The sequence below is a fragment of the Poecile atricapillus genome, chromosome 6, assembly GCF_030490865.1.
Source record: "Poecile atricapillus isolate bPoeAtr1 chromosome 6, bPoeAtr1.hap1, whole genome shotgun sequence".
NCBI classification, from domain to species: Eukaryota; Metazoa; Chordata; class Aves; order Passeriformes; family Paridae; genus Poecile; species Poecile atricapillus.
In genome coordinates this window covers 19,044,106-19,057,188 of record NC_081254.1, presented here as the reverse complement: position 1 = coordinate 19,057,188, position 13,083 = coordinate 19,044,106, and the positions used below count along the sequence as shown (strand labels likewise).

The 13,083-nt window shown below is 42.9% G+C and overlaps 1 protein-coding gene across 5 annotated transcripts in view; it reads right to left on the bottom strand.

The window, feature by feature from the left end:
* Positions 1-13,083, bottom strand: part of GBF1 (golgi brefeldin A resistant guanine nucleotide exchange factor 1) — a 104,118-nt gene that overhangs the window by 4,829 nt on the left and 86,206 nt on the right. For 3 of the 5 annotated variants that reach the window (XM_058841719.1, XM_058841721.1, XM_058841722.1), the window contains 13 exons: positions 12,793-12,875; positions 10,320-10,556; positions 9,330-9,423; positions 6,590-6,766; positions 6,032-6,096; positions 5,807-5,930; positions 5,120-5,191; positions 4,167-4,261; positions 3,567-3,720; positions 3,130-3,352; positions 1,704-1,867; positions 1,150-1,396; positions 561-760 (listed from right to left, as the gene is read on the bottom strand). In XM_058841719.1, coding sequence (XP_058697702.1) covers positions 561-760; positions 1,150-1,396; positions 1,704-1,867; positions 3,130-3,352; positions 3,567-3,720; positions 4,167-4,261; positions 5,120-5,191; positions 5,807-5,930; positions 6,032-6,096; positions 6,590-6,766; positions 9,330-9,423; positions 10,320-10,556; positions 12,793-12,875 — 1,935 coding nt within the window. The remainder of the gene's footprint in view (positions 1-560; positions 761-1,149; positions 1,397-1,703; positions 1,868-3,129; positions 3,353-3,566; positions 3,721-4,166; positions 4,262-5,119; positions 5,192-5,806; positions 5,931-6,031; positions 6,097-6,589; positions 6,767-9,329; positions 9,424-10,319; positions 10,557-12,792; positions 12,876-13,083) is intronic. The other 2 variants (XM_058841720.1, XM_058841723.1) reach the window with 1 other exon arrangement.

Sequence of the window (13,083 nt, the reverse complement as noted above, 5' to 3'; positions counted from 1 at the left end):
AGGCATGTGAAGCACATGCGAAGTTTCCTTGCCTGTATGGGTACATGACAGCACTCTAGTCAGTTCAATACTGAACTGAGACCCAACATCCTGGCAGTCAGCAGGCCTCAGCTGTGCCTTCACATCTCTGAAGTACCAGCTGGGAGAAATTACTCCCTTAGCCCAGTCCTCTGTACTTGAAATTCCAGTGCCTCAGCCAACAGGGCTTTCCCCTTTCCACAAGCTCAGATGCCCTGTCAGACTCCTTGCTAATCCTACTGGAACCTCAAGTCTCCAAATGACCGTAACCCATCTTACCTACAGCAACTCACAGCTTCAGACCTCCTCCTCGTTTTTCAGAGGACCTCTCCATTGCTACTCTGCTTTTGCCAGTACAAATTGCAACCTTCCTCTTTCACTGCAGAACCACATACTGCCCCCACAGACACCCTCTGCCACCCAGTGCTTATCCAGTGCTTATCAAGAATGCAGCCCTCCCTTGCCCCATAAAGAACTCCAGTGATTACCTAGCCAGGCCCTAAGAATGGGAAAGGAGAGGAGGAAATCCTTGCTATACTTACGTCCTGACTAACCTGTAAAGACACAGTGTGGTAGCTGGCAGGGATGCTCTCGTCCTCATCCTCATCACTGTGTGTGTGTGCCTGGTGCTGGCTCAAGACCCGGGATCGCCGTGTGGAGCTGTCTTTTGGCTTTTTTTTTAACCGGCTGGATTTACTGTCATACCTGTGGCTCTTCCCCCTCTTCTCCTGGGACTTGTAGCCTACAATGTAAAAGGCAACAACGTTCCAAATACAACAGTCCACTATAAAATGTTCTACTTTTCAACACACAGGGCAACCACCTTTTGATAGCCCCAGTGAAGGGCCCTGTCCTCTGAAATGCCCCCTACCTGCCTGAAGGGGACCCAGTGCCCCTAAGGAACAACTTTGTGCAAGAGCTGATACTGCTGTCCCTACACCAACTCTACTCCTCCCCTCCAACCCAGGGAGGGGGATAAGATCCCTGCTGCTAGCAGGAGACAGGACACTTTTCTCCTGGTAGACCATTTTCTTTGGGTTGGGGACTCATTCCATGACAGTATACTTCACACTGCTTGCTGACTGGCCACCCCAAGCTGAATCCTGGTTGACAAGTGAAGGGCCATCTTACCCCCATTCAAGCTGGCCTCCACGAAGATACGTATTGTTTTGACACAGAGCTCAAAGTTCTCAGGTGTAACGTGGGCAGCATCTCGCACGATGAAGGACAGGGACTCGACACATTTCATGAGAGACTTTGTGTCATGTGGGCCCAAATCCAGCCCCACCGTCAGGCTGTACTGGTTGACAAGAGGTGACGGACCCAGCCTGCTGAGCCCAGCAGTGGATCTGGAGTTGTCGATGTCATCTTTCCCAACCTGCAGGCCACAGCAAGCAGATAAGCAGGAGAGCGCATAACAAGAAGCATCTCATGCACACACTGAAAGGGCCTTTCTTCAGAAGTCAACAGGTAATGTTTCTGTACGGTCCATTTCCCTTTCTTCCTCATTTGCCTCAAAGCTTTCTCTGTTACACCTGTGACTCTCCCCATCCTGCCTTTACATTATCAGCTCATCTTAGCTCTCTTTTCTACTGTCTTATTCTTTCTCTCACTACCACACCCTCTGCTCACAACCATGGTAGGAGTAGTAGTTTTTGGGCATCAGTAGCCCACTGGCTACTCACCACTAGCCAGCCACTGTTCATGACATCCACATCTGTGACGGAGCGATGCATCTTGCCTGGCTTCCCGTGGTCTGTGTACACCTCAGAGTCAGAGGTGTAGCCACGGTCCAGGCTCATGTCACTTGGATGATAGGAGGAGGACACCTCGCTGTCTGACTGAGCACCTTTAAGGCAAAAGGCATGGGGTTTAGATCAGAGCCAAATCAAGAACTTGCAAGAGTAGCTGTGGATAAGGAAAAAGCAATCCAGATTAGTCAGATCAGCATCAACCAGGAACCATAAGTGGTTATTAATACATTCTACACCTGTCAGATCTATCTGCCCTGACATTTAGGATAAACTTAAATTTCACATGCCCCAAGAGAGATGTCCTTGCAAGGGACAAATTTAAGTTACTGATATGTTATTTAGAAGTAAAAACTTGTTCTCTCCATTGTTCAACACCATCTAGAAACTCATCAATAGACAGAGAGAATTGCTGTGAACAGAGCGCTCCAAACATTTTCAGAAGGAGGTAGAGAACTAATGTTTTGGTGTGCAAAGTGCCAAGTCAAGCAGTTTGCTCTGTCACCAAAGACAGAAGCAGTGCAAAAAGAAAAAAAAAAAAAAGAAAAAAAGAAACAAGAAAAAAGAAAGGAGAGACATAAAAGGACACAGAATTAATCCAGAGGGCAAAGTCTGTAAGTGTTTTAAAAAATCATGCTTCTCCCATCTGTCTAGCACAAAACATCAGGACCTGCCAAAGAAGTTCTAGAAAAATAAAGATAAAAACAAAACCTTCTGGAAAAGTCCTTTATTGCTCTTTGCTTTAGAAGTTTGAAGACATCAGCTTCAAACATATTGACAGCTGGCTAAAGCAAAACTGAACAATTTGCTGAAAAGACCACCTTTCTAACACAGTCAAGAGAAGTGAGAAGTAGTGCATTGGTCTTGTGGGAATAGATCAGGGACTATTAATTCAAATGGATCTAGAAACGTAATTTTAAAGAACAACTCCTTTTTTAAGGACCTTAAAATGGGGACAGAAAAGAGTCAGTCCCGCAAAAGAAGCAGGACAGCAGCTGGGTTTACAAGCCCAGATAAGAGATTACAGTACCCAAGGCACGAAACCACAACCAGCAGAAAATGCTCCTTGGGTAGAGCTAAGACGTCCTACAGCTGCCAGAACTGTTATCAGTTTTCCTCCCACTGCCCCCAGGGACTAGCACCTGGATTACTGCTCACTGAGTAGGAAGAGATGGCAGAATAGAGACAGGAACAGACCATGAGGAGTGAACAGCAGGTGCTGGTCTTTAATCTTGCTAATGTAGTTTAATATCAGCTTTGTTTTCTTGCAGTCCCCTTTGCTAATTGAAAAGCTTGAGGAAGCAGCTGCTTATCTGGCAGGCAGGCATCAGATTTCCTAGCAAAAGCTGGCCTGTCTTACCTGTGTCATTATCTGCCCTTGCTGTAACCTGCAGGGCTGCGGGCGGCTTCACCCCAGACCCGATGCACTCCAGGAGGGTGAAGAGGGTGTACCAGTCATCCCCAGAGTGAATGTTGGCAGCATTGGTCTTCAGGAGTTCATGAAGGCCGTAGGCAACCTCATGGCTAACTCTGGACAGCACATTTGGCTTCATCATAAGTAAGATACGTAATGAGAGGAGAACCTGGCCAGAGAAGGAGACAAGAATAACAGACCCTATTACTTACATTCCATTCTCTAGCAATGTACTCCATCTATTAGAGCTAGTTACAACTGCTGTTTGTTGCTACCTGCAGCACAGACAGGTTAAATATGGGTCCATCCAACAGCAACTGGTTTCCTGTTGTCACTGCCTATAGGCACAAAACCCCAGTGACTGCCTTTCAAAAATCCCTTACCTGTGCACTGATCTCATCTCGACGGAGCAGTCGAATGGCCAGTCTCAGCAGCCCCACCACTGCCCTCTCCACCAAGAAGCAGAACTCCATTGCATGGACACAGAGATGATAAAGGTGGTCTCGGACAGTTTGCCAGACACAGGTCACACGATCCCTAGCCACAACAAGGAGGAGGGACAGGGTAGTACGAAAGGACATTAGATAAGCAGGATCCAGCAACCTCTCCCCCAACTCCAGACAATCCATTACTTCTTAACTTCAGTGAAAAATTCCAGTTGGGAGATACAAGATCAGACACATAGAAACAACAAAACCATCAAACTTCTTACTCATTACTTGCAAAGGAATCGGGTGGGACAATTCTCCCTCTAGAGTTCAATTTATATTCTCCAGATTTCAGGATTATCAAGCACTAATTCATGAGCTAATAGCCTTTCTGTTTGCACATGATAGAGTGGAATTGTTAAGCCCTGAAATTACAGCCACATGCTGCTTCAGCTGGTGAATCACGGACATAAGGAACTCATTCCCTGGACCCAGGCAGCAGCTTCAGTAAAGCAGGGACCTCACAGTGAAAGTGCATCTATTTCAAGGGCATACCTATTCTCTAGAACAATCCGCAGAAGCATCTCCAAGCAGAAGGCTGCATCTTCTTCATCATATGTCTCCTCATCAGGAGTCACAGAGATTAGAGCCTGGAAGAGCCATGATATTTTTATGAATCGCAAGCTCCCAAAAATGTGGAACCAACAGAATGCTTTAAGTCTGGCCAGAAGCGTACTCCACTGCCTAGTGAGGTCATGCACAGTCAAAGGCATTGGATAGAAGTCAAACTAAATCTATGGGAAAAATAATTTTTTTTTACTATGCAAAATGCAATATGAACTTAAAAGATGCTAAATTCTGAAAAAGTGTCTCAGATGAAGAGATCTCTGATATCCAACAGCTTCTTGCTAATCATATACGAAGTACAGAAAAGGTAGACATACCTAAGAATGACTACAAATACTGGAGTTATTCTTCTCCAGCCATCAGCTCGTATATGAAGGGAGAATTCCTGACATAATCGGAGTAGGAGCACAATGTTCCCCCGGAACTGAGAAGACACTCCCCCAGGGAGATGAGCTTCTCTAGCCCAAAGGTTAATGAGTCCAGCCTTATTGTATCTCCCACAGCAGCCAGAGTCCTCTAGAGTGCCTCTAGAGTGGTCTCTTAGAATGCTCTCAATTAGGAACGCACACGTGCCTGAAATGATGAAAATCTTTAAGCTCTGTCAGAGAACTACAAATACTTTCAAACACTTGCCAAGAGTTCTCAAGGCTTTTAGAATGCATTACACAATTTAATGCTTTCTTCTACTGCCAGAGCAATTTGTGTCTGCCAGCACAGAAGTCACTTTTAACAGGTGAACTAAAGACTAGTTTTACATCCCAACCAGCTCCAAGACCTCCTCTGAGGACAGAGAAGTTATGTGAGTACACAGCACACACCTACTATCATGCATAGTGTATTTGTCCACTACTATCCAGTCCCTTGCCCAGTATCTCTCTCACCTTCATGAGCTCCTGGAGGGATTCAAGTTGGAGAAATTTGCTTTCTGTGATCAGCTTCTCAGGATCACATTGCTGCAAAACACAAAAAAGACAACTGTGCCTCTGGGGGCTTTGGAAGGCATACAAACAGATCCTCCAGAAACACATCATGTTCACAGGAAAGACACAGATAGTTGTTGTTATCTGCAGGAAAACTCCATCCAACTAGTTTATTACCAGCTCTTTAACGTCAGTTACTTCTAACAGACCTGATCTGTGCTAGACAGATTTTATCAGATAACTCCTCTGGCAACACAGTGGTCAAATCCCAGGTTCAGATTTTGTTGGCACCATATACCTTTGCATTGTCTTGGAAAAGATTAGTTGTTTAAGAATTCATTAATTTCTCTTTAAATATAGGACTGTGATGCCCAGGGTGGATCCCAGCCTGAGGAATCACTCCTGTTTTGATGTGCGACTACCTTTGTGCACAGCTGCACAAGAGACCGTTTAGCTGTCAATCCAGATATGCTCCTCTGTAGATTCTTTCAGTTCTCAAGTCTCCTGTTACCTGCAATACTGCCAAGCAGCATGCATATTTATGCTTCTGTTGCTCACTTCATAATCCACGTAAATCCATATGCTTCTTTTACCCACATAGTACTGTCACCAAGAAAAGAAAAGGTTCTTCTACAGCCTATAGGTTACCTTTATGCATTCCAAAGCCGCTCGCTTTGCCTCCTGTGTTTCTGTAGATGGCCCTCTCATACCAGATTGCTCTGTCCCACTGAGGGTGAGCCAACTAACAAAACTCAGTACTGTTGATTCACCACTGCAAATCAGAAGACATCAGCATCAGTATGAAAACAAGAAATCATGTTATTTTCCAACCTTGGTACAAAAAAGACTGCCTGGGACTTGTACGCCCCTCACCGGTTAGATGGTGTCTCCTCACGCTGCAGATAGATTTTGCCATTAGGATCCACAAAGTCTTCAACCTGGAACACAGACCAGGACATGCTTTTGACCAATTGTCCACTTCTTTATAGCCCTCTTCCCCAAGCTCATTATATTTCTCTTAGTGATGAAACACTACACCAAACAGCCAACGTGTGCAGTCAAACCCAGATCTCCACCCCACTATCCTGTCAGTAAAGTTCCCCTCTCATCTGGTGATGCCAAAGCAGTGCTCTAGTACTTCATGCCTATAAGCATGTCCCTCTTCTGCACAACATTCAAAATCTGTTCCAGTAAAAAAAAATGCTGGAATTCCTCAAATCTAGCAAGAAATGAAATGATAAAAAAATGGAACAAGCTACAAAAGAAGCTGCACATAACTTGAACACTATACCCTTCACAGGCTTCCAAGGTCTGTACACACTTTACCAAAGCCAGGCCTTTGGAAGAGACCTCTCCTGCTTTTGGCTCTATGACAAGCCAGCTTCCCACTCCCCTAACTCTTCAATTATCCACCCGCCAGCTAATTATTACCTCCACCATGGCCTTGGGCAGCAGCTCTGCTCGGAAAAGCTGTAGCATGGCCTCCATGATGTTTTTCCAGCCCTCTCGCAGAATATCACCATGGCGATGGGCCAAGTGAAACACTGTCTTTGCTGCAATATGGGCCTTGGGATTACTTCCAAAGACAGTGGGCAGGCTCTCAATAGACTGCAGGAAAGAAGAGGCGGTGGCAATCAGTCAGAAAGAGATGTTTTCTTTTCAAGAGAAATTAGGGCAGATGCTTCAGAACTGGTTATGGGAAAGATAACAATTCTCTATTGTGCTTGGATAACTCCTCAGCTCACGTTCACTTTACATGAAAACAAGGACAAGGTAGCTTACCTGATAAAAACTGAATCACGGAACCACCTAGATATAAACTCCCCAAGAATGACAACTCAGAACATTTTGAAAGTGCTAATTTATCCTGCTACAGGAATTCAGCTCAGGATCAAAGCCTTCAACAAAAAGTACCACATCTCCTCTGGAAGCAGCAACTACTCTGTTGTGCTGTTAGAGAAGGAAACTATGGCCAAATCCATTATTGACTTGCAAAATTACTCCTACCACTACCTAACAGCAAGATTCAAAGTAATTCAATCCTCACATGGAGTCTCTCTCAATGACTCCTGGATCTCAAACCCTCATAATCTGATCAATGCACTCATAACTTTTCAAAATACAAGAAGTGTGCTAAGTCATTGAAACCAACCAAGCATACTCTGCCAAAACAAGAAAAAAACCAGCAACCATGTGAGCTAATATCAAGCAGTGAACATGCTCCATGATTCTGCAGTTACTTAAGGTCATTCTTTTTGAGAAGAGTGGGCTTTGCCACTCTCTTGTTTGTGTGGACAAAATCCATACTTACCCCCTCACCAAGAATGGAAGAGAAGACAAAGGAATGAAGGAGTCAATGTATCCTATCTCAGATCTGAAGTTCAGAAAAAATATTTCTTGCTTCAGCCAAACTGATAGCAAAACCTATCAAAACGGGTCTTTGATTTGGAAGCAAACTCCATTAAAAGCGCCAATCTGAAATCTGGCAGAAATGCAACAACCAATATGGGTTTTTTTCATTGTTGCTATGGGGAAGCTTCATGAATACATTTATCTCTGAAGTGTCAGGGTGAAAACAGCAATATTCCCGATTTTGCTCTGTGGCAAGAAGCCAAATAACTGAAAACCAAACGCACAGATTTGCTACTACTTACATACTGAGTCAGTATGAGTGTTAACTATGGGTCATGAAGTGGGGCATTCATTCTTCCTAATCACTTAAAGTCCCTCTATGCTCCTTTCCATTTCCCTTTCAAAGTGGCCATGCACAGCAATTGCAGTGCATGGAGAGGATGCCTGCTTTGACTCTTCAGTCCTCTGAAGATGGCCCCTCCTTCCTCCAGACACTTAAATATTTGTTCAGTTGTCCTCCTCTACTACTGTCTCCAAGCCTTACAGGAATTTAGGACAGCAGAAAGTCATCAACGTACTTGGAATCTGGCCAAAGATAAGAACTCAGCCTTCTTCAAATCCAGAAGTCCCTGATTCTATGTCATAACCAAAAGACATGATTACTTAATTAACTCAGACCTCGGACTGCTCCAGATTCCAGCCTTACAACTAGATGGGATGCAGCTGGCAATAGCTGGTGCATCTGAGGGCTTAGTCTAATCTAGTTGCTTCTGCTGTGTAAATCTGTGTCAAACTGTTTCATGGCAGACATTCCTCTCCTTCTGTTACCTATTGGTAGTCTCGAGGTCTAGTGTGCCTGAGGATGACCAAATACTGCATCTTTACTGTTGTGAGCTGTGGAGGAAGAAGGAATCTAAAGCAAATCCTCTGCTTGGGATTTCTTTGTCTTTTAAAAAATTCACCTGTCTTGGCATTTTTACTCCCATGCTTTCAGTCTTGAATCATCTTGTTTTCCTTTCCTGTATGTGTGGCAATTTTTTTCCTCACTGTGGGTCTTGCACTGGTCTGAGAGCAATACTGTGACATCCTTTGGGAGTTCTGACCCGTAACAGGAATTGATGTCAACTACTCCTTAGTACACAGCATGGCCTGCCACGCATTGTCTATCAAACACATTGGGGAAACACAGGCGGATGCTGTAACACACAAACAGATTTGGGCAATAAAGCTTACACTAACCACAGCACCTTGAATTTACTCTCGCAGTACACCGCAAAGAAAGTCTTCAGGGCTTGCCAAATGTGGGGCTAACAGCTGATCTTATTACCAGACTCCACACCCCAACTGACTATTCAAAGAATTTGTTTTTCTAACCCTTTATGCTTATGCTGTGTATCTGCATAGCTCCTACACTTTGGAAGTATATCCAACAAAACAGTTCTCCTTGGCACTGCATAAACCCTGAATAGTCAATATCTGAAATGTATGAACTTGCTTGGAGATCTAAGATCTAAATCACAAGGAGATCTAAGTCTCTTCAGATCAAACAGGGGAATAAACAATTTTACACCAAGGTATTCTGCTCTGCACAAACTGACACTTGTGAGTAAAATAAAATTTACATATTTGAACCTGTCCTATGGAGGTCCCACTTCACTACATATTTCCCATTACTTCCTCCAGAAAACTCTGGGCAGGAGCTGATGGATACATACAGATACAATGATAACTAAAATAAGCAAATTTTGCTGCTTAACAGAGGAAGAGAGCTCCACAGTGTAGTAGAAATCATGCTTCTTTCCCCTCTTTGCAAACTTACCTCACTGCTGAGAGCTGTAAACTTGCAGAGAGAAATTATGAGATTGTCAAACACATCGCTAAGGCCATAGTGAGCAGAAATCATTGCACATTTCCTAGGAAAAGAAGAAAACAGAAAATAATGTACTAAGCACAGGCAAGTCCTTCTACAGGACAGTAAATCTGAGACTGTCTCAGTTGCCATTTTAGACCTTCCTCTCCACCCATTCATAATGAATGTTTATGTATAGAAGTTTACTATTATTGTTTAAATAAGCCCAATCCTTATCCATAGATACTGATATTTCTCTATGCTGATGAAAGGATCAATTTAAAGGAGTGAGTCTAAACAGCCAGACCACTTGCACATGAGCATTATATCCAACCTCCTGTCCTGACATCAGAGAATTGCTGAGATTGGTGGTAGTGTAGAAATCCAGTTTCCAGGATATCATGGCTAAGGCAATGTATTGACAAAGATTTAATAAAGCATCCTTTGGTCTGATCTAAGCATGACCAAAGATCTTTCCAATAGAGTTGCTCACAGATGGCAAATTTTTTGACTACTGGTCATCTGGGAAGGAAGAAAAAATCCCCCATCCCATTCAGCCACAGCTATGGACTCATACACGTGAAAGGTTTTGTTCCTACATGGAGATTTTTGTCAGCATCACTGTGCAAGTTGAGTGACTCTTCCCTTTCATTTCTAAACAGCCTAGCTGTGTCAGTAAGTCCCTTAAATGTAACCAGGCTGGAGTTTAAAAATGTGTACCCTGGGCACTTTGCTTTATTACAACACAGCAGTCAGGCTAAACAGTGATTTGCAAGCCAGAGAGGCCAAAATGGGGTGAACTGATACAAATGACAGAACACTGGAGGATTGTAGGTTATAAAAAAGTGCTTTTCAATTGCTAGGAAAAGCAACATTTGATATTCACTGTGATCTAGCAGATAAACAGGAGCCGATGGTCCCACTTTTACTCTTCTGGATCTTTATGAAGGTAAGAGTTACCTGAAACCAGAGATAGCCTTCTGGATTATTGTTTCCTCTAAGCTCTTGTCAAAAACATAAGAAAGTGCTGCAATGGTGGGCCCCCATGTCATGGTGAAGAGGTCATGGTCATAGCTTCCAGGAGGCACGTGGAGAAATATTCCCTCATCAGTGGCACCACGATGCAGCAGGACATTCCAGATATAGTTTTCCTTCACGAGACCCGTCTGTTCTTCTGGCATCACTATCTCATCATTTCTACAAGGGACGAAAGCATAAAGATTGAATTTTTCATTCTGAGCCAAATCTAACATTTACACAATGTCTTTCATTACGTAGTCCCAGAGCTAAGCAATGCCTATTCTGGAATGATTTTGCCAGCTCCTGAAACATTCTGTTTTCCTAGGCCTCCCTGCTTCACCTGCCCTTCTTAGATATCCTGAATATAAAGTCTGGTGGTTCTCAGAATCACACAGCAGCAACTGTGTGAGGTCAGTATTGAAGAAGCAGGTACCAACTGCTGCAAACCAGAACACATACTGCCATTAAATGATGTGAAATCCTGGACAGCATACTGGCAAAACTTCAACCTCCATTCAACTCTCTACCTGTTAGAGTGCTCTTTTCACATTATTATTTGCAGTTAAAATTAAATAGTTACATTGCTGCAGTCACCAGTAGGCTGTAAGAGTATCTTTGCATAAGAATAATGGAAATATTCATATTATGCCAAAATCAAATATTAGAAAAGAAAGTAGTATAAAATTAAAAACAAAACAAGAAACCAAAAGTATGACGGGTGATTTATAACCAGGGCACCATAGCTCCTCACTCTAACTTGGATGAAATTATACTGTAATAAAACAATTACGATTAACACCAAGTACTGCTTACAATCCTAGACTAAAACATATAAAGCTTAAATACATACTTTCTAGACTTGGATATCAGTGCACAAGAGAAAATCCTCTGCAAATGACCAACTAAGTGAACAAGAGCCTCAAAACCACTAAGAATAGCAGATTACAGCCAATCTGAAGAGCTCATTCTGCAAGAATCAAAAAATAACATACTTCATCTGCCGTAGAGGCAATTTTCATATGCTCACAACAACTAAAAACTGCTCCTGATTTATGCATAAGAAATAAGCTCTTCTCAGCTTCAGGTGCTGGCATATTTTGACAAGAGCTGTTATTACTGCGATAATATAGGAAAGTAAGTTTGCAGTAAACAGTGCATTATTTCTAAAATTTCATATATCATTGAAATTAACAGGAGCAAGTGAATGGGTTTACTTGGAAGGTTTCAGGAAATGAAAATGTGGTCAAAAGTGAAATGCTAGGACTCTGAAGAGATCACACACTACTTCATACAGATTGCAGTCTTATTTTTTTCCCTTAAAAATACAAATAAATAGTTCCTCAATCTCAACTATGACACTGGGGCAATCTATCTGAGATGGAGGAATACTGAAATGATATATCAATTATTCTAATCATAGAACATATTGGAAAAGATGAAATATCTGGTGAAGAGATTATAAAGGAAATAGACTGGGATAGAGGCACTGGGTAACAAAGATATGTGTATATGCTCTGTGTACTATTCAAAACATTAAGAACATCCTGAGGGGAGAGAGGCAAATCAAAACTAGAGCTCTGTTTAAAAGGTAGAGTTATGTCTTCAAGAAATTCCAGATATTCAGTACAGTCATCACCCTACCTTCCTGGAGAAATTTAAAAGGGAGGGTCAGCCTAATCACATACCCTGCTTCCAGCACCAGCTACTGCCTGCCACTGCAGATGGAAATCAGCTGAGAATCTCTCACATCCTGTCTCCTCAGAGATGTAGTCCTCTCAGCTTCAAATTTTCTGGGCTTGGATTTACTGATTTACTGATTTTTGAGCTATTATTAAAGCTTCCCACCCAAAGCTACCTTGTGCACTAAGGGCCTCAGCCACCAGGAACTCTCCTCGAATACTTCTCTGTGTGCCATGAGCTTCAGGAGTACCAGAAGAGGCTGATAGCAGCCTCATATGAAGAGCTCAAAAGCGAAATATAGTAAATGGAAACATGGACACATTGTGTCAGGGCACAAGTGCTGCCCTGGGGATGAGATTATCTCTTGAGCCACATAAAAAAGTTCTAAAAAAGTCTGAAGGCCTGGTCTGGAGAACAGAGCCTTCTTAGATATAGCATTTCACATGTGCTGGTCTTGCCCAGCCATTATTTTCCATATTCATTGAAGTAACATATTTTTTAAATTTTATTTTAAGATCTGGATTAAATTACCATGGCAAAAGTCCAAGACACAAATCCAAGTGTAATTGCTGTGACAAGGTTGTTTACCATAGCCCCACACAGAGCTGGAATTTGGTCTGAGGCAAACAGGCACATGACTGGTGAGTCTCTCTCTGTGCTCTCCAGATATCTCACTGACACAACAACTCTACTTTACTCCCTGGATACATGGAGATGATAGGTTGAGTCTTACTTGATGGCATGATACATGTCTTCCAGGATGTCCTGTTCAAAGTCTTTGCCTCCATTCACACCTTTCAGGTTCTTCCGAAACTCCTGAAAAAAGTTACACCAACATTAATTCCTAGCATCTCCAACTTAAGTGTTTGGGTAGGATCAGTATTCCACCTGTATTTCATGGGGCCAGAAGATTTTCCTGCATTCTTCAACATGCAGACTCAAAATTCAAAGGTAAATGCTATTCTTAGTGAGTGTAGTGTGCACTGTCTCCTGCCTATGCTCACAAGGAAAGAGCAGAGACACA